Here is a 27,462-nt window from a genome sequence, read left to right as displayed (position 1 = left end):
GGCCCTGGCCCTGGTCACAGTCTGATGAAATTCAGTTAAGATTCAGCTGTGTGATCCACAGAATGAGTAAAATATTTGCAAACCTAGCTATTGAATCTTTTCAGATTTTCCACCTAAGGCAGGTGGCAAGAATACAAAAACAACATGGAGAACTTAACACACAACCTTAAAGCTTACCTACCTGGATTGCTTCTGCTAGCGGGAAACCCACCCCACAGATGAAAAGATCTCAGAGAGCACTGAAAGAGGATGGCAACTAGAAAGGAAATCCTCCATGTTCACCTCTTTTGAAACAGTCCTTTATCAACTGAGCGAGAAACAAAGCTAGTTGAGCTCCATAGCACAGCCCATCTCCATGCTTTCCCCTAGATCTAAAGCATTTGAAGTAAGTTTGGTGTGAATTACCAATGCTGTGAACATGCTAAAAAATTACGACAGGATTAATTATGTCACTGCACATTTGATTGTGAAGGAGCCTCTAAAGCAAGGTCTTTGTTTGCTTTGTAGATTCACCCATGTAATAAATAAATAATAAGTAGACATGAGTAAATAGAATTCCTATTATAGATGCCACTTTTACAATTTTATTAGGACTGAATACTTTCAGAACAGCACACATGACTCTTGTGGGAAAAAAAAATAATAATATGAATCTTAGCACTTTTTCAGTCTTGCCTATAGTATAAACACTATTGATTTAACTCAATCACTTAAACTGATGCAATTTGCGCATGGACAGGATAGATAAGTAGGTATGCATGTAGAAAGTCACTGTAATTATCTAATATGAGGCGTATCTTAATTTTCCTCCACTGCAGGCTATTTGGTTTCACAAACCACGATGTTTAAGTCTCAACCCTAGTTCCTGTACTATCTCATACCAAACCACCTCCCACTTTTTTCTCGTAAGCTTTAAAATACCTATATCACCTATTTATTTTACATGGAGTCCTACAAATTTTTGTCTTTTACTAAAGAAGTGAATCACATAGATTTTTTTTTTTAGGAAAAAAGTAAATTATTTTGAAAATTCTGAAATAACCTCTGAGTTGCATTACACACATTTCAGTAAATCCTTGTTTTAACTCCTCAGCAGGTGGCAGCACAAAGTTATTACAATATCATATTAATTCTGTACCGTATTAAGAAATTTGTTCTTACGTTTGCAATACAAACTCTTACTATTACAAAATTATATCAGATGGAAGAGTTAATAAGAAAAATCAGGTGTCTGTTTATTCCAATTCTTCAGGATCGCTTCAGCGGCATCTAGTGTGCTGTCTTTCTGCAAAACAAGGAACATCACTATTACTGCAAGAGTAGTAGTCATGATTATATCATCCCAAATCAGTATTGGCAGTTTCACTTGCATCCTGTAAATATCTGTCAGTCAGTTTTTAATTCACAGTTATAGCTACAAATTTAGACTACACAAATAATTCAGTGCTGATTCCTTGCAAATATTTATTAGGTATATTTAAAATATAACACATTTTTCAGCGTTCACACTATCAAATTTAGTGAACACAATATTTCTTAAATAATGCCTAGCATTTATGCAGTGATGTACTTGGCAGCTCTATATTGGAGACATGCTAGCATAGTTTCCTAATCTTTACATGTACAGTTGGGATTTTTAAATCTCCAGGCAACCAGGTTATGCTGTGAACTACTTAAACATAATCCCTCTAAATATGGGTAATCTATCTACTGCCCAGTCGTATGACTTGGCTACAACCTGGTGAGTCATACAAGTAGTCTTTAATTTGACATGATTAGTGCTGTTCATCCCAGGCAAGCCACATTTACAACCAGCAAGTTTCATCCTGGTTGTTACTGGCTCAGTTTATATCCGTCTTTATACCTCATCAAAAGAGCTAAGTAACAGAAGCTGAAACTCCCCTTTATTACTGGTTCAAGCTAAGGCTCCAATCTTTATACTTGAACAGTTAAGGAGCTGCACTAGCTCCATTCTGCTGACTCTCTTACAGACAATCAGGAAACATCTTAGGGCCGTGGGCTTATCAAAGCTTATGTACCCGTCCCCAAAGTCTTTCAGTCTTTTCAAGAACAGATTCAACAGGAGAAAGAATAAGTGACAAAGAGGTGCTCACAAAATGGCAAAGTCAGCCAATTCACAAAAAACATGTAAGAGCCTTCCTGTGTCTTTACTTCCTTTTGTAATTTGGAGCTCGTGAAACCCGATGTATTTTCAGGCAAGGAGCTAAACTTGAAGGTGACTTCTTCACTGTTTTTTGCTGTTGGAAACCCAATGGGCTGGGGTATACCACTCTGCTATACCATTATTCTCTGCTCTGGATTATAGGATCCACCTTAATTGATACATACCTGTGTCATTCATTTTCACGGTCACTACTGATCAAGAATCTTTTTAAAAATCATTAGAGTAGCTAAAGACGGCCTAACCGCCCAGTTGTTTCTGCCAGTTGACCTTAGCCATGCCACCCACATTTACGGTTTAAAGTCTCTCAGCAAAAAACAGTTGAAGCTACTTTGTGCTGAATTTTACACCAAGTTAATTTTCTGTTCCTAAAACCATCCAACTCGGGATATCCTGGGCAAAACGTAACAATCAGCCTTGTGCAGATTTCTGTACTGCATCGATACTTAGGAGTCTTAAGTCTCCCCAAGGACACAAATTTACCTTAATGAAGCAAAACCGTATATTTTTTTCAAACCGCCTTTTTGTCTCAGGGACCACAGAATGCTGAAAGAGGAATTGCTGACAGCTTCTGAAACATAAAACAGAAATGTTCTTTATTTTATATATGTATAAAAAAATCTGGTTTAAGCACAATGATTTACAATTCCATTTCTAGGATTCCCTCTCCAACATGAGAGAGACAAGGTTCAGTTTTGTATGCACTAGCTAGCCTTAACTAAATTCAAATTACTTTTCTTAGGCAAGACATCTCAAAGGTACTTTTATACAACTAGCATTTAAGCATGCTGAAGAAAAGTGCTGGCACGTAACACAACCTACAGAGTACGTTTTCAGCACATTTAGAAATATTTTAGCCACATAATATCAGCAGTTACTATAAACACCAAATAATATTTTGAATGGAATATCTCTACTACATTATTTAATAAGTATGGTTGCACTGCTTTTACTTTCAGTAGAAAAGCATTTCTAAAACTAGAGTACGACTAAGATACCTTACCTTAGATGTTATCATCCATTTGACAAATTTATAATCATAAGGTTGTTCTTCATCTACATCAGAGAGATCCACATCTAAAAAATAAATTTAAAATAAACATGTTTTAAGTTTTCCTAGACTCCACTGGGAAGGCATTCATTAATAGCATTTTATTATAGTTATATTTAAGAATAAAGATGTATGCTTTATTTTAAAATATAAATAAGAATTATACTGTAACAATTAAAACAGGCCAACGGATTGAACCTCTCCGTTCTGACCTGAGCACTTGTTTTCCATTCAAAGCAAATTCAGATATGTAGCTTAGAAGAAAGCCATGCAGTACTTCAAGTAGTCCTCAAGTCTGAGTTACTGAGGCATCAGGACTGTGGAGGGTACTGAAGAGTGTATTTATTGCATGGACAGCAACAATTACTGCAACTGCAATTTTCTCATCTGTGAAACTGGGGTATTTAAAACTTTCTTCTCACATGGTAGCACTGTGAGGTCCAGCTGTGTTTAAACATTTCTGTGTGAATGACAAGTGCCATTAGGACCAGTTTGTGAAAAATGTGGAACTAGAAAATGTTCCCCTGTGGGAATTCTTCCTCAAACTTTACCATAACTGGAGTTTCGAAAAGGTTTTGTAAATTTTGGTAGCATTTTGTAGTGTTTAGAGATCAGAATGCCTCAAAGAGCCTTCAGGGTATGAGTTCAGATTAAGAAAAACAAACAAACAGAAAGAGGAAAGTACAAACGGGTACAAACTCAGGATATAAAGCCAGGTGCTTGGCTCTCAAACTTTTTCATAAATGCAGACCTTTAGAAAACAGAAATTTTTATCCACCTCTTTTATCCCCTCTAAAACTTTAACAAAGCTTTGCAAAACAAAGACAGCAGTTAGGACAACAACAAAGGCTTTGCTGAAGCTCATAAAATCTACCTCCCAGCCTAAGGTCAAACAGAAAATTTCAGTCTCAGTTAGTTCTTCTGACAAGATTATGCAAACATGAAATGAGAATACAGTTTATTGAAAGCTGCATTTTCAGATTGATTATAATACTTGCTTTCCACACCCTTTTTAATAAACTTTATACTAACTTAATGTAGAAACATCAACAATCATAAAGTATCCTCCATCTGGAATGACAGGCTTTAGTCCAGCTTCTTGAAGTAGTCGAGCCATTCGATCACGCTTGCTTTCCAGCTCTCGAGACAGTGAGTAAAAATAGCAGTCTGGGTCATCCATGCGTTTATAGTCTATCCAAAATGCTTGTGCCAAAGCCTCCTGGAAACATAATCAATGTTCAAAGCACTCATGGACACTCAGTAAACTCACAGACACTCAATTCCTACTGAAATCACATTTTTCTTCAATTCTGGCCCTTATTAAGCAAATTAACATATACAAATTACACAAGCTACGTCCCAGAGTGTAATTTGTTACTTTGTGCTGTGGCAACATCCAAAGCACCCAATCATTTGCTAGGCACTAATCGTATACAGAAGTCACAGTACTTGACACAAGGGTTTACAGTCCGAATTGAAGCTAAGTTTAAATTATTGATAATAATGTATCATGGAATACTGGAAACTAGTAGACAGATAATGCTCAGTAGAACACCACTTTATTGCAACAACTTTTATTTGTATTTGCTAGGAAACCACTAAGATTGTCATGTTTCATGCAAGAAGCAGCAGTTTGTCAGTGAAAAAAGAAAGAATCTGCAAGAATTCTTTTAATTTTTTTTTAATGTCTGGTGAGCTCATCAAATTTGTCTCCTCTTCTTGCACCTCAGAATATATATATTTTGACACTTAAAAATTCATTGTTGTGATTATTGTTTTTTTTACAGTGAGCCCTACAGTTTTGCTACACCAGAAAACAACCTCCTCTGCCCCATCTGTACCTACCTGTAATGGAGTTGGGCAAGTATACAGAGTATTTTGGTGAACAACTTGCAAATGCTTAATCAGGTTCTGGGGGCCAATAGACCAACCAAGCTAAGGGAAGAAAACACGTATATGTTATACTTACAGCAATGGTGTCACTAAAAATTAGCAAAGAATTAAAATTAGCCAATGTCTCAAGTTTTTCTATCTCAAGAACTGGTAATGAATTTGTTCTGATAAATAATTCAAAAAACAGTCGGTTTACACAAAGTTTGCTAAACAATGCCCTTAAAAAAATTCTAGATTTGAAACAACAGTTACAGTTTCACTTATCCCTATCTCTCAGACAGTACTGAGCAACCTTTTGCCTGTTCATGTAACAAGGGTTAGAAATCAAACTGAGCATTTATTAAGAATGTTATTCCTAATTGTTTTAGAATGTTTCCATCTCATAAGCTCCTATGTCAAAGGTGGTTTGAGCATAAAACAAAAGCTCACTACCGAATCATATGTGTCATCACTCAGCTTGAACACAGGTGATGAAGAAGAAATAATTTAGGTGCCAAATGGTTCAATATTTTTGTTTACTTTCTGATATGTATTTTAAAGTCAAGCAAAATATTATCATTAAATATTTCACAGAAATATAAGCCATTCCAAAATATATACCATTATCACAATCTGAAAACACTACCACAAAACTGGACAGTTAAAACACGATAACATCCATGTTTTCTCCACGAATCTTGACTGGTTTTGAACAAACCATACTGTGTTTATTTTTTTAGTATTGTTTTCTCACAAGAGTTTATTACTTGAGAAACAAGAAAAGAATTAAAACATGGGTGTTCAAGACAGGTAACTGCTCCAACTGAATGCTATCTTCATATTTTGGAGACACAGAGATTTGCCAGAAGCTTTCAAAAGACAGGTCATAAAAACTGAGACTTTTTTGGTGTAATAAATGCATGCTGTTATTTATATAACTGACCTCTTTTATATTGATTCCTCTTACCTTCCAGCCAGTTACACTATATGTTTTTCCAGCACTTCCTATAGTTATTGTTCTTTCCCACATACCTGGCAACGTAGCTGTACATAAAATAAAATTAATTGGGTACAGGTGCACTCACGTATTCCATGTAGTTAGAAAAACTGTACTGCCCCTACTTCAGAGCTATACGTTGCTATGGCATTGGAGCATATTAAGAAAACAATGAAAACATTCTAAAATTATAGCAACTGTAACAAATAGGAAAGAATATATGGGCCAATGTTTTTTGACATGAAAAGAAGGTTAAGGATTAATGAAAGGAGAAAGGAGAGAAAATAAGAGGCATGGCTTGTGAAAACTACATGTTAGTTATCCTCAGCTAAAATGCATAATTATTAATTAAAAAGATACAGTCTAAGAAGTGGCTACCCATTCATCTCAATACAGCATTATTTCTGATGCCTGATAATAGCCCCATATAAAACATTTACTCAGGCACTGAAAGCCATTTTAATAGAATTGTTCAGTTCAGTGTCACTGGCTGTCTCAGAAATCAGAAAAAGAAAAGAAGTACCAAGACTTCTAACCCGGAACTGAACACCACAAGAATCAGAAAACCATCAGAGTGAGTAAATAAATTACGTTTTGTTACATAATTTGAGAAGGCCTGGGTCTGACCGACAATAGCAGCTAGCTAAGGATGTCTGCAAGGATTAAGGGACACATGGAGGCCTATCTCCTTCTCTTTATTTCTATCTGGTAGAAGACCAAAATCTTTTGTTGCCTTTCCAAGCAGATGACAGAGCAAAGATCTCTTCCTGTAGTTGGCAAATTTTTTTTCTGTACACTGCTTCAGGAGAGCTCTATTTGGACTCTTTAACTTAATTCATTCTCAACAGAAACAGATAAATCAAGACACACTTAAGTCTGAGAGAAAAGTTAGACAAGGTCATGCCACTACTGCCATTGCAGCAGTCAACAACATCCGCCTCCACCTCATTTGTACACTAGAACCACTACCAAAGAATCTGTCAATTGTTAAATCTCCTCTCTACAGAGACCAATAAACAAAGATTTTCCAAATAAAACCATTGAATTTCATAAGGAAGTTTTTTGCAGCAGTTATCTGCATTAGACATGGTTTAAGTCTTTGCAGTTATTTGAAAACATGTATTGTATTTTTTTGAGCACACTTGCCAAGAAGAGAAACAAAACAGCAGGAAAGAAACTCATATTTCTGTTAGCCCACCCGTATTCACTTAACTGCTCTGTGACCTTGAAAACTAAAAGGCCGTTTGAACAGATGCGTCTCCTACCTAGCTAGGCAAAGAGTATAGATCGCTTTCCAAAGGCAACCAAACTACCTCTCACAGACTGCAAAAAGAATTTAATTTCAAAGCTAATGCCCTCTAGCAAGACTGGTTTGCCACATAGTCATAGGAATTCAACCTTGGAGATGAATGTAATAGCATTTCAAACTATAGCAGCAGGAAAAGAAGCAGCACCATTGCTTTTACAAGCAGCAAGTTTTAGAGAAGGAAATTCCTCCATGCCATATGACAATACCATTATATGACACCATAACCAAGTCTGACTACAATTTAAAAACTAATAAAGTGCAAACTAACACATATAATAAGCCTGTTACCTGAGATGGCGCTCAGCTTGTTGTTCAGAATCCTCAGTTATGAGATGCCATTTCTAAATCTGCCAGTGCAACCCTAATCATTACTTAGAGGAGATCCACTGTTCTACAGAAGTCAGATGATGATGAGAAGCATGATCAAGTGCTCTACGCTACAGAAAACTACTTCAGTAACAGCACAAAGACTGTACTAATTTTATGATCTGTGGCTAGCAACCTCTGTTAAATTGTATTAAGGAACCACCATCAGACCCTGTAAATTGATGCAACATTCATTTTGCACCTCTCACAAAAAAAGTACCACTGCATTTGATAGAACATGTAGAGGTTAATATGGAAACACAAGAATTTTTTAACCAGTGAAATAACATATTCATTTTTTCTTGTATTATCTTCTATAGACTTAAAAAAATATCCCAGAAACTTAAGTTAAAAAGAGCAGATCTTGTTTCTTTTACTGAAATACTGTTATTGTTTACAGTGTTACCCTGAAGGTTTTATAGTCATTTTAACACTGAAGTTAAAGATGACTTCATGGGATCTGTTAAAGAATATGTACCTAAACCTAGCTGACTAACTGTTCAGGCTTTAACTTGCATTATCGTTACACGGTATTTTTACATTTTATGCTAAATTACAGAATGCCTTTAGTTCAACTGGAAATGTTTTGGTTTGAAGCATTAAAATTACAATACTGATACTAATGAACAATAGAGTTACTGTGTCTTAAGAATTCACCACCTGTCCACTAAGACAAAGTGCCACTGACAACATGAGTGTTCAGACCTGCTGCCATTGCAAAGGCAAATGGATTACCTTACACCACCCATACTTTGGTTCTAAGGATAGCTATTTGCATGAACCACCTGCTAAGCCCATGAAGAAAGCTTTAATTTAACTCATTTTACTTTGCAATTGTTACATAAGCCACACACAATCAGACACCATGGTAACTTGTTAGGATGCACTGACTCGGATTACTATCACATAAATGTACCCAAAATGCTCCCCTTCCATGTCTGAAGGTCTTTGAGAAGGTACCACTATCAAGGCACCACAACTGCCATGAAATTAGGCCACTTTCAAAACAGACTTGGAGCCTACGCATGGCAAATAACAATGTACTGCAAGCTGTATGATCAGCAACTACGTAGCTGAGCTACTAAGTACTGCAAGGTCATTTAGATACTATTTCCTTTTTATTATTTATAAGATTCATTTTTTACAATGATATAGCCCCCACTAATGGAAAGTGTCTTTTATTGCCACTCTACATCTACAGAATTGAAGCACAGAAGCAAAGTTGTTCAGCATTGAACCAGTGGTAAAGCCAGGAAAAATCTAAGCTTTTTCATGTCTAAGTTAAATTTACATCTCTTGATTTCATTGTTTAATCTCAACTAAATGTCTCTATTGCACACAACTGAACTGTGCCTTCATTATGACAATAAGCACATCATAACAGATAGTTCATGCAAGATGCTACCATACGTCTGTACATCTAAGAAGGAAGATTTGGACTTTAGCCAACTCGAATACATCAGCAGATCCAAACTAAGACTACCACGCTAGAAACTTTTACATAAATGCTTAGCTGTAGCATTATAGGATTAGGGAAGGAGTTCAGTAACCTGCACTAGATTCACTTGTTCTGAGACAGTGGAAATGATGCCACTAACTTCAGTGAAACTTGGGTCAAGAAATAAAACAAGGGAAACAGGGACACATACTTGGTTTTCTGGTTTCTTCTTGCAATGGTGCTTTACCCCTGTAGCAATACTGCCTGAAGACTTTAGCATGCTTTCACACTTCCCAATCAGTGACTTTCTTCATTGAATTCAGCGTCCACTAATTAACACTGTCTCTACACTTTGGAGGGACAGTGTTCATGCACTACCTCTGCACCAACCTTTATATTATTTTTTTTCTTTTTATAAGTAGTGGAGCAAAAATAATTGTATTCCTCATTATGCATTTCCCTCATTGATTATCACTACAATGCTTTGAGAAGGAAGTTTTAATCCCTGTTCCTTCTATTAGATCCTCAGCAAAGCACAGTCCAATATACATACAGGAACAGCAGTTACACTTGTCATGGTCAACAAAGTAACTGAGTAAGGATAGGATATTCAGATGATCATAACTGATTTATGAGCATCAGTCCCACTGATTTCTATGAGTAGCTGCTCCAAAGTCACTTAAGAGCTTTTGGAAACGCTATTGGAAAATTATTCTTTTTAATATTTTTCAGAAGAGGGAGGGGCTCTCCTCCTTAGAGTCTAAACATTGTAAAATAGTCAAAGCTTGAAGTTTGAGCTCCTGCCAGCAACCATTACCTCCGAGAGGCACGTTTACAACATCATTCCACAACCACTTCTAATATGCCACAAAAAAATCAGTACCTATTTTAATGTGTTTATTTCCTTTATACACCAGCCATTCATACACCTCATCACTGATGCACAAGGTATCATGTTTAATACAGAGATCAGCTATTACCTGGAGCTCTTCTCTGGTAAACACCTGGGATACAAGAAATTAAGAGACAATGCATTAATCATAGTATTTAAAGCATATTCTGAAATCACAGTAGTGTTAAAACAGGACTCTTACCTTGCCTATAGGGTTGTGCGGGGTATTCAGAATAATCGCTTTTGTCTTGGAATTAAACTTATTTGCAAGTTCAGCAGGATCTAAGACCCAATCAGCACTAGATGCAGAGTTTCTATCATTTTTCTATTAAAAAAAATAAATTTATGCGTTACTTGAATACAACATGTTACAGCCTAAACACGGAGATGCCCAACTTATCACTCTCAGGCACTTTCATAATTATACTTGACAACCTATCCAATCTGTCCTGGGAGAAGACACTTCTAGGAACAGGCAGGGAGGCCAAGAGCAAGAGAAATTATTATAACAATGGCTGTCCTCTCCTGGCCACTGCCTGTCTTAAAGCCTCCCCAGGATCTGGTTTCCAGGATCTGGTTACACACATGCTGACTATAACAGTGTGTAATGCAGGAAGCCCAGTCACATGACAGGAGAGTTTATGGCCTTCCCAAACACTACCAGTGTGTGCCTGCTTGGCTGGAAAGATTGACCACCACTGGAGAGATTCAAGGTCTTTTCCTTCTCCTTGTCCATATGAAAATCGTCAAACAGTTAAAAATCTGCATCACTGAAGCTCTGGAGTTGCTGTAGTATTACACAGGACAACAGAGGCTTGGGCCAGTTGCTGCAGAGAACAAAGAGCATGGCCAAAGTAACTTTCTGACACCTGCATGTTACTGGGAGAGGGCCAGACCAAAAACAAGGGTGTGAAACAGAATATACTTGGAGAAACCCTGTCATTCAAAACATCCCTAGAAGGAAGGCATCCAGAGGAACAGCCTCACCTACTCCCACTGCAATCCTGCAGGTTTTGTCACCTTGCAAGCTGCTGGCATAATGCCAGCAGTATCAATATGAAAATTAACCTATACAAAAATCATTCCTTTTTGCCAACAAAGGAAACACTAACGTCAGTATGTATAGCAAATATGTCTACTGCATGATTGCTCCTTATTTAGTAAGCAGATTTTGGAAAATAAATTACATTCTGTCATTGCAGGAGTTGCTGAAGGAATCAAAACCCAAATTTTTTGAAAACCAACAGATCCAGAAATTGCACTGATATGTGATCCTCCTTCCCTTATTTGCACTGAAAACATTTTCTGATGACATCCAAAAAAGGAATTTTGATCAGCTTTCAGAATGCACAAGTTAAAGTAAATGAGAAACATTGTCCCACCTTTTCCAACACTGATAAAATATTCTACCTGCTTTGGATTATTATTCTCGCAGATTTACACTATAGCAATCTATCTCATTTTTATGTAATTGGATATTATGAAAAACTATACAGAAAAGCATTGGCTAGAAGGTGTTCATCAAACTGTATTGAGTATGGATGAGAAATTTTATAGGATAAGTAATTTTTAAAAAGCTACTCACATATCTCAGTGGGATAAAAACAGGCTTTGCACCCACCATCTTTATCATTGGTTCGTAACAGTCATAAAATGGCTCTATTATTATTACCTGAAATTACAATCAGCAGTATCAGAAACAGAGAATTTACCGTGCATGATACCATCATATTTCCAGATTTATTTTGGTGGTATAATCTAATAATGTTTTTGGCACTTCATCCTGATCTAACATTGCAGAACATTTCTCCTTTTAGACCATCACACAACAATGCCCTCAGTCTAAGTATGGTAAACACTACTCATTTTTGACAATACACAGAGGCTTTTCTTCTACAGTTACATGTAACAACTATTAAGATATAATATTAGGACTGTGTGGGTCCTGCACAGAGATTTGAAGGCACCACACAAAGATGCATAGATGTGAAACAGCAACGGCAAATTGTTGAACCACAGCACAGCTGCCCTAATTTTGTCCATGAAATTCGGGCATTTCCAAGTATCTAGAAATCTCAGAAGAATGGCTTAAGTCCTCAAATTTTTTATCAGAAGCAAATTTTCAGGTAGAAAAAAAGAACAAATGCAAGGAAAACTGTGTAGAGGCTAGATAGTAGGAAAACAAATAAAAACTTAAAGGCTAATAGCAGAGAACTGTTATAAAAAAAAAACTAATATCAGAGCAACAGAAAAGGAAGAAATGCTACAGATGAGAATACATTATACAAGCAAAATCAACAAAATACTGAAAGCAAAACACTTGACAAAACAAAAGTTCTTGTCCACTACATATATAAACAAATATCCCCCCAGAATGACTTTTAATATCATTGTCAAAAAGGCAGACAACAGTAGTGAAGGGATGAATTATCACAGCTAGTACAGTAAATTAACAATCCTTTCTTTAAAGGACTTTCCTGTTTTTCTGCTACCTAAGCTACTACCACACAATGGTCCAAACCAGAACTTGATACACAAAAGTTATTCAAACACCAACAATACTTTGTGCCACCCTTAGTCTTCCGTTGCAGACAACAGCTCACAAATTTTCTCAAATGAGAAATCGGTGTGTATTGTGTCACCTAACAGTAATAGTAATAAAGAAACTGCTACAGGTACCACAAGTATGAAGGAAAGAGGTTTGCAAGTTGGTGAATGATAGGAAGACATCTAAAGGATAGTCTCCTGATGACAGCTTCTGAAACTGTAAAGTCAGATGGGCAACTCTAACAAATCAAATTAATGGAGATCAGAAAGAAGCCCCAACATCACCTTATATTTAAAAGTGGGCAAATAAAAATCAGGCAAATTCTCATTTCAGTGAGTATGCATTAATATTCCAAGTAAAAACTTACTTCGTCTCCCTCTTCAATTAACGCGTGTATTGTACTAAAGAGAGATCCATAAGCTCCCACAGTCACCAGGATATCTGTGAGAGGATCAATCTTTCTTCCAAAAACTCTCTCGTACACTTGAGACAAGGCCTTCACTAGCGACGGATGTCCCTGTTTAAAGCAAACAAATGCAACTGATTGGTGTGTTCCTGACAATGTACAACACCTGGGTTTGGAGTTTTTTCCACGTATATCAAAACAATACATTCTGAAATAGAAAAATACAGGATAAGCCCTCAGTGTTAATGGCTGTTAACAGGTAAGACAGTTTAAAGTTTTTGCACATTAGGGAAGAAAAGCGGTTTTCATTTATTCATATCTACTAGGAAATAAGTTTCTTTCCTTATCTTTCAACTAAAAATTAATTGGTGCAAGGGAAATCTTTTTATTTTGCTTATATACTGCTGAAAAACAGCACCTGTGATCAGAATGATGATTTATGGAATCATATCCCAAATCTCACCATTTGTGTCCCCTACAGGGCCACGGCGGTTAACATGCTATACTCAAAATGTGCAAAGAACAAGAAAACAAGCATGCAACAAAGATCATATACAATATGGAAATAAGATGGCACAATTCTGTTTACTCAGGAAGACTACAGGTTTCCTGCTGTGAAAATCTTTTTTCTTTTGGATACTTGGTAGAAATAGAAAACAGCTCTGTGAGAAAACGCAACTATGCAACAAAAATTCTTCTCCAAAATATTGAACATCTACACACAAGCATAAAATCATGAACCCTCCTGTAAACAAGAACATTACCTAAATTAAAGCTTACAAGTCATTGTTGATTCAAACAACAGCCATTTCTTGTCATGAGGAAATCAGCTACACAGGAATGCTGCACCACCCAAGTTACATTAGCTCACAGGCCATAGCCTTACAGTCCATGAGAGGTCCACGCGTCTCAGAGAGCTGAGACAGGATCTCACTTATCAGATGGATGTGCATCATTCACACTCTTCTCTCCCATATTTCCTACCACAAATACTTGTGCCTAAAAACCTTAGGAGTGTAGAAGTTTGTAGAGGAAGTGCAAAGGCTGAAGATGGGAATACTGGTAAAAATTCCTCTTTAATTACTATCTACAGTATAATATATCTGTAAATGTTCATAATTATCACAGGAATTATCAAACTATTTGGAAATAAAGACCAAAGTGACAGAAGTAAATACTGAATAATTGCATGCATTGGGAAAATTATATTTATGCTAGATTTGCAAATTGAGAGAAACAGTCTGTGAATACTTTTCAGAAGGTAGACTGTAGTCTGTTTTCTTCATAACCTTTCCCCCTGTGCCAAGGCCCCTCCAAAACCTTGTCTGCCTGGTGAGCAAAGACTTTCAGGTACCTTATCATAGGTGATGAACATACTAATGCCTAGTCCAGAAGTTCACTAAATCTCAGCCGTCTTTTGCGTGTGTCTGACACAAAACCATTGCTTTATACTTTCAAGTTTATTTATATATAGAGAAAGGGTTTATATTCATATATACATAGTACTTGCAGAGACTTTTTGCAAACAGCTAAAACTGATTAAACAAAATGACCCAAAGAGAGATGGAATGAGACTACAGTCACTGGGGATCTTTTTTTTTTCTTTCTGTTCTTGTCAGGGCTCCAAGTACCCTAACAGATCTTACTGGCCCTGATCAGCCTGACCTGGGGCCTCTACCCAGAGCTGTGCCCCTGGTCCAGATGGTCCATTTAAGTGCTATGCAGTAGGGTTGCTGGTCTGCAACTCAGTTACAGCCATGCCTGGCCGCAGATCCTGTTGAACCTGGCCTCTGCCTGTAGATTAATTTTGTGGCTTGACCTTAGACCTGCCATGTCACCCTACACCTGCCCAGTGATCACTGTGCTACGACTAACTGTGGTTAGCACTGCCAGGCCTGACCTGTGGATTGACTTCCTGGCTTGATCTCAGGCCCACCTCACCACCACAATCTTGCCTGGTGATCTGGTCTGACCTCAGCCACCATCTCTGGGACTGCCTTGCTCAGGTTCTGTGGGACTGGGCCCTGGCTGGTGAGCCTTCCACCCTGCTCACTGTGATAGCTTGTCTGGCCACTGCTGCTCCCTGTCAGTCCTAATGCATGCAGATTCCCAGAGAACAGGCAAAAAGTTATGTTGGAAAATATACATAATGATGCCACAACTACCAACACAATTTCTGGCCTACCAGTCTATACAATGTTTTTCTATCACTGTTGCATAACATGGTCATCTAGAAAAATATTAGATAGACTCCTTAGGGTCTTGTAGCTATCCTGACACGATTCTCAATAGGGCAATATGGTTTATCTTTACCACAAAATAAAAGAAAGACAAACCAAACAAGGAAGTGGTCATACTAAAACAGTAATAATCCACTTGAATATCCTGCCTTGGACAATGATAAATGCCACATACTCACACCCAGCTCAAGACATAAACTCTACAAGCCAACTTACACAATGGGTAGTGACTATCTTGCAGGGGCAAAAAGTTCTGTTTTCATAACTTCCTAATCTCCACTGAAATCTACTAAATGTTATGGGTGAATCTCTTCTTGATCCTAGAGGTGCTGCCTCAAGTGGTATCAAGTATTTCTTTATCATTTTACCATTATCCTATCTGATTCATGTTTACACTGACCAAAATCAGGCATAAATGTATAAATTACACTCTTTAAACTGTGAATTGACTCTTCAAAGACAATCTGTGCTCTACCATTTTGCTCTTGCTGTAGGATTCTGCCTTGAAGAAGCCTACGCAGAGGATGTTCATTAGTAACAGATAAGGCTACTAGAGCAACTTAATTTGCGACATAACAGTATGACCTACACATAAACCAATTTAAGGTAGTCAATTTTTTTTCCCTGTGGCATGTTCTCCACTGAACTTGGATACTCAAGGTCCACAGTACTTACAAAGCCTCGCGTGTACTGGTTCAGTCTGTCAACTGCTGCTGCCTTTGCCAGCTCTTCTTTAACATAGCTGGGAGGGGATATATCAGGAAGGCCTTGGCCAAGATTAACAATTGAGGGATCTGCTGCCACCTTTGTGAATTCAACCCTAAGCAGAAGAAACATCTTAAAGTTAACATAACAGATAATATAATCTTTTTCTTCATTAAAAGGCAAAAAAAAAGTATTTCACTTTGCGAAATTCACAGCAGTGGAAACAGGTTTAAGCAGAGTGCTCACATGGAGAGGTGGAGGCTGGGACAATGATAAGTAACCACAGGAGTCAGAGAGAACCCAATAGAAGATTGAATTCCTGCATCCACAGAATAACTTTTCTGCCAGCAGACTCGTGCTCAGATGTGCACACGCACAAACACACAGCAAGTCTGGATATGGGCAGAAATTGAATACTACCCTAGACCTAATTAGAACAGGCACATTAAATGTTTTAAAGGCTAGATTCTGTCAAGTGAAGGTGTTATTTAAACTATCCAGTCACCTCAAGAGTGATTTTTTTTTTTTTTTGTAATTTTCAGCAACAGACTGTTTCAGGTTGTTCATTAACTGTTCATAGTAGCCTGCTACATATGAATGTTAGGATTCTTGAACATATTTTTTTCTTCCTTCCACAGGTAAGCTTCGCGTTTTACCCTTTGCTCCTTACCGAAATGTTAACAAGATGAAAAAAAAACCCACAAAAGATCAAACAAAATGAAAAAAAACCTTATAGCATCACAGTTCTGTCAAAAATGAACATAAATTGCTAAAACTGAGTTTGAGGCTGGATGACCAAAGCACTTTGTGTGTATATATATATATATACACACATATATACATACAACGAATGTAAGCCCAAAACAATGTTTCCACCAACTAACCAAATCATGTATTTACCAGCAATGGTAATATTGCTTTAAAACCAATTTAATACCTAGAAAAAAGTGTATTAAAACTAATAAGCTAAATTACAAAGACAAGTATAATTGCTTTAAAAAGAAATGTGACTCATTTGGTAAACAGAAATCAAGTGTAATTGAAATACATTAATCAAGAAAATTAACATTTGAATTTGAAAGTCAGCTATACTACCATGCCCAAGAGTTATACTTGTCTTATGTGGTTCATTAGATGAAGAGAAGCCCAAGCCTGATATTTAAAGCTCAAGAATAAGAATTAATTTACACCTTTAATAGAATTTGATTCACTGCTTCTGAGCAGGTGCCAAATATACTTCAGCAGAGATAGCAAGTGCTATGTACTTTCTTATTGGCAATAATTATCAATTTGGAAAGAAAATTTATCAGCCAAAGACATTTTCTGAAATTTGCAGATATTTTCCTTTTACTTACCACACATTGCTATCAAGGCCTTCAATTCGTCTTGTGTTTTTGTGTCTGAAGGCCATTGTCTGCAAGATGAAAATACACAGACAGAAGGGTTTTGTTAAGAAAGACAAAGTACAATATTGTTGGATTCTGCAAGACAAACCCTCCCTCGTGCTTTCTCAAATATACCAATGCCAGCTGAATTCAGTAGTGACACAAAATTATAGACATGTTCTTTCATTAAAGCTTCTATAATAGCTTGAATTCAGACTAACAAGAAAATACACAAAAATGTCCTAAATTCTCATTCATCATTATCTAAAGCCACTGAACTTTCAGCAAGGATGGAGCAGGGGCATAATTTAGCTCAATAGCTTTAAAAGATGACCTAAAAAGAAAAACATAGGGTACATACATTCTTTTTGTTTTCTATGATACAGTAACAAGTTAAAGACTGTGTTATTTCCAGTTCAATTCCTGCTCAATCCAGTTTGGAAAGCAAGCATTTTTGATGTAATTTTATTTGCTAAATTGATAGGTAAGAGGAAAATAGAAAACACATTTCCTATTTTCATTCAGGCCTTTAAAACTTTAAAGTATTTACTTACAGCACAGCAAAACCACATTAGAACATGCTTTTGCTGTATATTTTGCTTGGAAAACTGCTTTACAACAGACTTTCAATGAGTAATCTCTATAAAGGCAGAGAAAAACTTAGTGATAGTTGTGTTATTTTTAAGCTAAATAGAGAAAAGAAAGTTAGGGGAAAACCCCAGATTTATTTCTATGTGCAAACAAAAAAAAAAGTGCAAGCCCATTTTTATCTTTGTAAATCAGCTTGATACTGGAAAAAAATTACATTGGAATTACACAGTCCCTCAGTACTCCAGACACTCCTGTTTCTTTGAGTCAAACTACTGATTTCACGGCTAGCTATTTTTATTGTCTGAAAGATTAAAAAATCATACTCTAGCTACCATACTTTGAGAAGAAAATGTCTACGCTACCATTACACTCCAAGTTTCAACCTTGAATCAACGGGAATGACTCACAGTACAAATATTATGTAGGCACGTGTTTGCATTCAACCTGTTTACAGTAATGAAGCTACCATATACATAATAATTTGAAGAATGGGAAGCTATAAAATGAAACAGATACTGCTCTATTCATGCCTTCTCTACAGATCTGATTCCGACCTCATCTACGAGACACAAACACCAGAAGAATCCAGCACAGGACACATTTTATTCATCCTCAGGAAGAAAACCATTAAGGTAACTAGACAAGTGAAGTTGTACTTCTTCACACAGAAAAAGAGTGAGTTAAGAGGGAGTACTGACTAGGTAATCTGTACTGCATCTATTTAAAAACACACGTATGGTTTAGGAGATGAATCCAATTTTACAGTGTATGTCGTGGTAAATACAATTAATGTTTGGCTGTACTATATAAACACAAATAACACAGGTACTACTTGTGAGACTGAGCCCCTCAGACATTCTTTTTCACACACTAGAATATGTCTTGTACTACAAGGAATAAGAATTCTCATCTTGAATCTTTCCAGTTAATAATGAGAATTCTGTATGTTGCCATGAGTAGATTTGTTCCGTTGACCAGCTCTTCTTGAAATTGTTTCAATTTGCTGAAAGCTAAAGGCTTATCAACTGCAGGACTTTTATCATTAACTATAATGTAAATCTTAACCACATTAAGTAACCTTCCCTAGCTAAAAATGTATTGACAAATAAAATAAGCCTTCACCTGACAGGTCTCATACTATATTAAGTTTAAATATTTAATGATTCAGGTCTTCTTATTTATTCTTTTCTTATGCCTTGAAACTAGTTTTAAAACAGAATAGCTGGACTTGCATTAGTTTTCAGGTTTTCACAGATTCAGCTTACACTAGGGTTCAGGTCCACCTTATCACTTTCAGAAAGACAACCAATTAACTGACATTTAAAAATGATTCCTTAAGTAGCATTCTTTCTTCCAGAAGGTAATGAGAATTCTTACAACTTTTTTTTCTTTTAGCCCAGTTATGTCATCACTTGGTAATCTTCAAGCCATTTCTAGGTGCAGGACTAGGATTTCCAGGAGTTTAAGATCAGTGTTAAGCAGGGGAAGTACGTCCTCATCAAGCTCTAACTCTGACCTCCTGCTTTCCCTAACACTTTCTATGAGGGAAAGCACCTGATAGAAAGTCAGGTGCTGCTAGCATTTATCTTTCTTCCTAATACAAAGAAACTTGTGATTAAAATGAATGGCAATATGTTTAATAATGATAGAAGAAAATACTTTTACATGGTGCATAGTTAAACTGTGGAATTCAATGTCAAAAGATAGAAATGAAGCCAAGATCTTAAGAAAATTAAAAAAAAAAAGGATTAGATTTCAGCACGTTTAGTGATAATTCCCAACTCTCTCAAATGGAATACAAATACTTACAGCATATGAAAAACTGACTCAGGCAAAAGCTGACCTTCAAAGTGGCTTGCACGCTAACAAAAACTTCTCCTATGGGCAAAACATGCTACAACTGTCCAGTGTAATGGTTCGAATATCTGTTTTGAAGGATCTGACATGTGTCTTGGTTGACTCAAGTTGCTGACTAGATGAATTCCCCTTCTGATCTGGGAACACAATTTACATTCCAGCGTTCTATATGCAATGCAGAGCGTGACCTGCAACCACCTACCATGTTGCAATGCTCTGTTTTCTCAAAAACAAAACTGGAAGGCTTAAAATGAAGTTACACAATCTTATAAGCAGTTAAGCTGGGAAATTGAAAAGATTCTGTATAAAATTAAGTTTGAGGTACTTATATACCCCTTGTTATTGCAGCATCAAGAAACACCACTACTCTAATTTCATTAAAGGAAAACTGAGATACAAAGAAATGAATTGTCTTACCAAAAGTCTGTGATAAAGCTGGGATTGAACCTGTCTCCTGTATCTCTAACTCTAGTGCCCTGAAAACTAGGCAATCCTTCTGGCCTGATATGTGCTAAATGTGACTTTAAAGACTGAAAAAGATACATAAAGCAATAATCTCCAGATGCTGTTACGCTACTGTGGTCAAATATTTGACCAATTTAAATAACTTATTTTGTTCTTGATACTAAAAGTTTGGATCAATGTAACAAGAAATAAGGAAAACACAGCTAATGCACACATATTGGCAACATTGCAAAATTACTGCATCTCTTTATATATTGAATGAAGCAGTTTTATCTATGAAGCTGGAGGAATACTTACTGCAGAGGCTGAAAGTTTGATGGATCTGGAAAAAAAATCTGTTCGTAGTTGGTGTGTTCTAATGCCAAGGCAACAGAAGCTTCGTGAAGCAAAAAGCATGTCTGCATAATAAATAAGTGATGTGAAAAAAACTTAGATTCCAGGAATGAGTTTCTACGCACCACTAAGCAATTTTAAAAAGTAAGATCCCCTTCTCTTCCCTTCACTCATTTTGTTTCATTTAAATAAGTTCTAGTGAATCCTTATCACATTTGTAAGCATAGAGGATGAAGCTTTTAAACTGACAGGACTGCAAAATGTTTCTGAATGTCATCTAGAAGGAAGGTTTCCTCTACTCGACAGCACTGATCTTCTTTTCCTTGAATGACAATTAAGACTAAATGCAATTCAAGGTTCAAAGTCTCTGTTAAATGTGTTTGTGTAATAAAATTGCTATTGCAATTGCCAATTTAGACAGAATAGAAAAAAGAGCCCAATTTTTAAAAGTCACACATCTTTAAAACTGGTCTCCATTCTCAAGTGTTTCAAATAAGGTATTCTGAAACGGAGATAACTAAGATCCCCAGTCACACTGGAGGGGCAGGCCTATGCATTCACATAACTATACGAAGTTTTGCCACAGTGACTTGGCAAACATCGAACAGTTACCAGAGCAGAAAACAGACAGCTAGAAAGGACGTTCTGTGTGGAGTAACAGATCATTCACTGACTAGAGAAAATGTGCCCTGTTAATCAATAACTATAAAAAAGTAAGAGCCGATAGTTCAGGCAACTATTTCCAGAATGTATTGTTAAACATATATATATTGCATGACATTGTCAAAATGACTGGAATGTTTATGTCCTGGTTTTGGCTGGGATAGAGTTAATTTTCTTCCTAGTAGCTGGCTTAGTGCATGGTTTGGATCCAGGATGAGAATAATGTTGATAACACAGGGATGTTTTTGTTACTGCTGAGCAGTGCTTACACAGAGTCAAGGTCTTTCTGCTTCTCACCCCACCAGCAAGTGGGCTGGGTTGCTCAGGAAGTTGGGAGGAGACACAGCTGGGACAGCTGACCCCAACTGACCAAAGAGATATTCCATACCATATGATGCCATGTTCAGCATATAAAGCGGGGGGAAGAAAAACGAAGAGGGGGATGTTCAGAGTGATGGCATTTATCTTCCCAAGTAACTGTTACGCACGATGGAGCCCTGCTTTCCTGGACATGGCTGAACACCCGCCTGCCGATGGGAAGCAGAGAATGAATTCCTTGTTTTCCTTTGCTTGCATGCGCGGCTTTTGCTTTACCTATTAAACTGTCTTTATCTCAACCCATGAGTTTTCTCTTTTACTCTTCTGAGTCTCCCCCCCATCCCATCGGGGCGGGGAATGAACAAGCGGCTGTGTGGTGCTTATTTGTCAGCTGGGGTTAAACCATAGCAATGCAAGGGAAAAAACACACAATCTATAGATCTGCGTCAGAAACACAGTAGCCACAGCAGTATAATTATTAACTTTCTTTTCCATCATTTACTCATTAAAGAACAGATAAGCTCTGCTTCCCCCCAGACTTTGCTACTTGAAAAGGGGAAGAAAACAAAAAAGAATGAAAAAAGTATACTAGTTGTATTAGAAACAAAGGAATGCCATTGCCTGTTAAAACAATACCATGCAAGCCCTGCAGACAGAAGTAGAGAAGGTAACTCAATATCAAAGTAAAATAGGATTTTTTCTTTACAAAGAATGGATTTAGTCCAACAAGAAAGTGTTCTTTACACTTTTGATGTAAACTAATAGTAAAGGTCAACCAATACTCCCTTTTAAGCATGCGTCATTGAATGAGTTAAGTTTCAAAAGCATGTTTCTTATTCCAGTGCTACAAACTCAGTCTCAATTCTGAAATTAGGGTCTTTCTCACACAGTACTGGGTTGTAGCTAACTCAATTAGACCCTCAATAATACCCATGTAATCCCATTGCATGTAGCAATCTGCAAGAATATAATTCATTGACGCTTCCTTCACAAGGAACATTGGCAATTTCCTCAATTCTGCTGGCCTGAGGACTAGCAAAAGTAAAAAGCAATTAAATCTTTGACACTTGCCAGCACATACTCTGAAAGACACAGAAGAAATATATACTCTGGAAGACACAGAAGAAATATATCTGTTTAAAAAGACCTGTAAATAAATTTTAAGTTACTTTTAATGACAGCACTTAGCATATTTGACATAATCTTTGATAATAACTACATGAAATCAAAAAGATTGTGAAGGCCTCTACTTCTCTCCTTGTGTATGCTTATGAAAACTACTGATGTAACACGCTGATACTATCTTAAAACGTGACTGTAACAATAGCGCTATTCTCCCAGGGTCAGATCAGAGACAGGATTACTCTTGCAGCACACCACGAACACTCGCTGTAGTTAGCACAGAGGGACAAACACGCAAATCTCTGTCCGTTTCATTTTGTATTAAGGAGTAGCAAAATGAAATAAAAAACTTGCAAACCTTACATGCAAAACTAACTTGCAACTTCTGTAAGAAAACTAACAGTTGTAAACATTTCTAGCATTAGTGCCACTGAAAGACAGTGTGGTATTTGACAAGCCATTGTTTTACACAAGGCAATCATACAAAACCACACCACAGCATGAGGAGCAGCAGACCTGTATCACTGCAGCATGGTCAATCTCTACAAGTATCTGAAATAAAAAGTGATATCTACCTTTAACATCACAGAAATGTAGAAATTGTGAAAACTTTATTAGAAACATAATGGAAACAATACAGTGCTGAACAGTCTCAGTAAGGAAAGTCAACACACTAGCATGTAACATTTGTCCCACTACATTTCAAGCTCTGTGACGCTTTCCCAGCGAATGCTGAACAACAGTTGTTCAGACTCAAGAGCACTCAAAGACAAGACGACTGGCCACTAAATGGGAAAGCCTCCTATAAAATACTTTTATGACTATTTTTCTTTCTAAAAATACTTCTCTCTTCTGCTACACTGACTACTTCAATGTAAGATACTCTAGGAAGTAAAGGCAAAGGCCTCCTTAATATAACCAGATACTCTCTCACATTGATCTCAAAAAAGCAAGACCTGCTCTTTTTTTTTTCCCTACACACACACACATTCCCACTATAATTGTATATGACATGTTAATACATATCGCAGGCTCAAGAGAATGATTTACTGTTACTTTTAGGCTGAGTGCACTCTTAATTATTACCTCTGTATGTGTTTTGGCAATGACCATGTATGTATAAAACATCAGTAAGATGTTTTATGATGTCCTAAAGTAAGTTTTTCTCATCAAGACAGAAAGTTTCTTCCAGATCAGGAAAGTTGCACAGTACTAGGCAGCTACAGAGGTATTGCAAACCCTCTATCAACTCTCGAAAATCTGTAAGGTTCTTCAAACAGAGAAAATCCACTGGTCTTTATGAGGGAATGAAAAGGTATTGATTTTTTCTTTCTTAGTCTTATTAATGACTCTTTTTCAATCTTGGAGCCAGGCACTGGCTTTCAGGCCAAGAGTTTATCAGAAATTACCAGGAATACTTTTAATCTCCCTCTAATTTTCAGTGCTCTGAAGCATTCATGCTTTAACTCGTAGTCAGTCCTCCTGGAACTCAGGCTTGCATACTCACACAGAAAACAGGAAAATGAACATCTTGGAGGAAAAGGATAACAAATGACTGCTCCTACACTTCCCATGTTTTTAGCAAGGAAGGCTACCAGAAAGGTCAACTCAGTAAATATTTTTTAGTGAGGCTGGGAGGAATACACATTCTGGTTGCTAATCTGGTTTAAACTCGGATTTGGTGACTTGAACTAGACTGGAAGGTATAGTCAGACTTCATCACGGGAACTCTATGAATACATCTGTGTACTAACAATCATTCAGTTCACGCTGAACTTTGTAACCACTCCAGTACAGATACCACCTCTGAGTTGCAGGCTCTTCTGGTCCCTTCACAACAGCTGCCCAGCCCCTGGTCACACAGTGCCCTGACCTCAGGTGCTGCTGCACCACCAGGACGTTTTATGAAAAGTTTCATGTTTCTAATGAACTAATTTTTTTGGTTTGAAACTAAAGGCCAAATGCTGCTGTCCCTTCATTTTTGAGCTTCAGCCATACTACCTCTATAAAAACAAAGCCTTTGAGCTTGGAAGACTTATGGTTAGACCCCTTAAACTGCTGCATTTTTGCTATGTAGCAAGTAGTCCCATTTACTGTGCAGTCTCAGCAACAAACACATTACTAGAAACACTGCAAGTCCATCAGCCACCACAATAATGTAAATATGATCCCTGTTATATTTGTGTTGTGTTCAATATTTTTTGCATATGCAAACCTGGAAAATGTTACATCTCAGCCAAATTTTGTGAAGCCTTTGAAAGACTGTCTCTTCATATGTGTCTAGAGGATGAAAGCTTTAGGGAAATAAAGCTGTCATCCTACCGAGGCCTCCCCAAAACTTTTTTTTTCTACCATTTAAAAGTAAAAAATGACATATCAAGCCAAGAAAACTGTTGTTAAAATTGCTGGACTCAGGGAAGTCGGGTTTAAGGGCACTGAACTTTAAAACTGCTGTATATGAAGGATTTATAGTAGTAGTGAAGATTTAGTCATGTCTTCTTCCATAATAACCTCTGTGGAACGGAGAAAACTGAGCACGGATAAATAAATTTTATGATACGGAATGAGGAGAGGGATGAGGTTGTGGGGTTTTTTCCCATACTTTTTTTCCCCTCGCATGGCAGCGTTGGCATTTAGCCACTTCATACTGCACTCAGACTTTCACTGACGCCCTCCACCCACGCCTGTTCTCGACCCGAAGCACTCCGCGTTCGTACCACGAAGTCTGGAAGCCCAGAAACTGCCAGGCACTTAGAACGAGACCCCCGCACGCACGCACCGGCCCCGCGCTCAGCGAGGGGGCAGCGGCGGCCACGGGACGCCTCTGCCCGTGAGCGCTCCGCTTCGCCAGGCCCGCGGCGGGCTCCCGGCCGCCCCGAGGGCCGGCAGACGCGGCCGCCCACCACCCCCAGCTCAGCCCGGGGGCTGCTTCCCCGCAGGCCCGCGGCGGAAACGGGCCCGCGCCACCGCAACTCACCGCCCCGGCCCCGGCGCCGCCTCCACGGGCCACCGCGCTCCCGCCCGCCAAGGAGGCCAGGCGAGGCGAGGCGAGGCGAGGCCCGGCGCGGCGCGCCGCAGCGCAGCGCAGCGCCGCCGGGGCGGAGCTAGGGGCCCACCCGCCCGCCGCGCCGCCGCCTCTCCCGCCGCCCGAGGGGCCGCTCCCTCGCGGCGCCTCAGGGAAGGGGTCGGAAAAAAGCCTGAGAGGGAAATGGCGGCGGCAGGGAAACGGTTAGTCGTGGATTCGAGGCGGGCGGGTTGAGGTGGCTCTGCACGAAGGTCTTACCCGTACACATGCGAGTGAAGAGCTGCTGCTAGAGGAAGGGCCTGCTGGCAAAGTGGGACACAACAGCTTGGCTTGACATTGCAGAAATGTCTCCTCATGTCCAAGTTCTGGTGATTATCAGAACTTGAATTACGATTTTCTGATCTCTTCACGCTCAAATACTTCTTGATACGGAGCTACACACATACGTAGGGTCTCACAAGCAACACAAACATTGGCGCTCAGTTGGCATAAACTGGGCTAACTAGATCCCTTCTTCAGTCTGTCTTTCTGGGAGGAATGAAGTGTCAAAATTGTTAACAATCATCTCATACCTAAGCTAATCTTTTATCAGGAAAAGAATAGCGTTTTCCAGATTTCTTAAGGTGTCCACAAAGTCACAGGACTTGCATTTCTAAGGTTCCCTTCACAACCAGGACAAACTCCATTCCGATGAAAAAGTTTCCTTTAATCAGCACCTCACCATCACTAATTTGGTTATTCAGTTAGAAAAAAAGAAATGAAATGTCTTTGCAACCTATTATTGCTGTTTTTATAAATCTTTACAAAACTAGTTTGCCTTAATGTCTCTATACAGAGCTTTAAGAAGAGAAAAGTTGTACAACTCCAGTTGATTTCATATGCTAAGTAACATTGTGATCTTAACATCCAGTATCCCAGGCCACTGCAGAGCAGAAAGAATCTCACAAATCAGAATTTTACAGGGGCCTGGCATGACCTTACATGCCAAATGCATTTCTTGTTCTAAAATGTCCAGTAATACAGATAAATATTTTTAAAAGAACTGTGCAAGACTGTAAGAAAACACTTTCTATAGCAAGTCTTCATTTTTTTTTTAATGCTGATGCTAGAAAGAGGTCTAGTGTATCAATAGTAATCACAAAGAGATGGATTAGCAGGCAGAATGCAGATATTATGAAATGCAATAGATACATCTACTACTTGTTGCGTTATATATAATTATTATATATATTTATATAAAATGAAAGAGAAGAGAACCAGTTTCATGGAGTGAACTAGAACACCTCTACTTGGATGTAGAAATACTCTGACAAAAACAGAACGAAATAGCAAAATTAAGAAATGAGTCCCAGCTATTATTTTTCATCCTAAATAAGACGCAGGAAGGACTTAACGCTTTATTTCTTTTTTCTGTCATGCTTTTTGAGAATTCTCGTGGTGTCAAACGCGCTGCTCCTGCTGGCAAAGAGGACCTCTCCAAGCATCCACCGGAGGGCAGCAGATCCCAAACCTTGCCGTGTCACAGCGCGGTTCAAACATGGGGGGGAAAAAAAAAAAAAAAAGTATAGTCTTCTGTTGTGGCCCTTCGTTGCGTTGATGCCCGTATTTTTCACAGAATATTGCGTACAAAGCAGACATCACAGGGAAATCCATGAAGTGTTATGTTTTCCATGCGTCTGCACGACACCACTACTCTA

The 27,462-nt window shown here is 38.0% G+C and overlaps 1 protein-coding gene across 1 annotated transcript; it reads right to left on the bottom strand.

Moving 5' to 3' along the window:
• Positions 1-62: 62 nt before the first annotated feature.
• On the bottom strand, positions 63-25,745 carry KYAT3 (kynurenine aminotransferase 3). Its single transcript, XM_086617200.1, is given in 15 exon segments — positions 63-1,285; positions 2,666-2,716; positions 2,718-2,753; positions 3,186-3,259; positions 4,266-4,452; positions 5,079-5,168; positions 6,073-6,149; positions 10,099-10,219; positions 10,310-10,432; positions 11,693-11,779; positions 13,023-13,172; positions 15,977-16,121; positions 17,362-17,420; positions 20,602-20,702; positions 25,718-25,745. Coding segments are annotated over 14 exon segments (1,374 nt in total). The 5' UTR covers positions 20,701-20,702; positions 25,718-25,745; the 3' UTR covers positions 63-1,210.
• Between the last annotated feature and the right edge of the window lie 1,717 nt (positions 25,746-27,462).

Source organism: Tauraco erythrolophus, chromosome 10, assembly GCF_009769465.1.
Source record: "Tauraco erythrolophus isolate bTauEry1 chromosome 10, bTauEry1.pri, whole genome shotgun sequence".
NCBI classification, from domain to species: domain Eukaryota; kingdom Metazoa; phylum Chordata; class Aves; order Musophagiformes; family Musophagidae; genus Tauraco; species Tauraco erythrolophus.
This window is presented reverse-complemented; position numbering and strand designations above follow the sequence as displayed.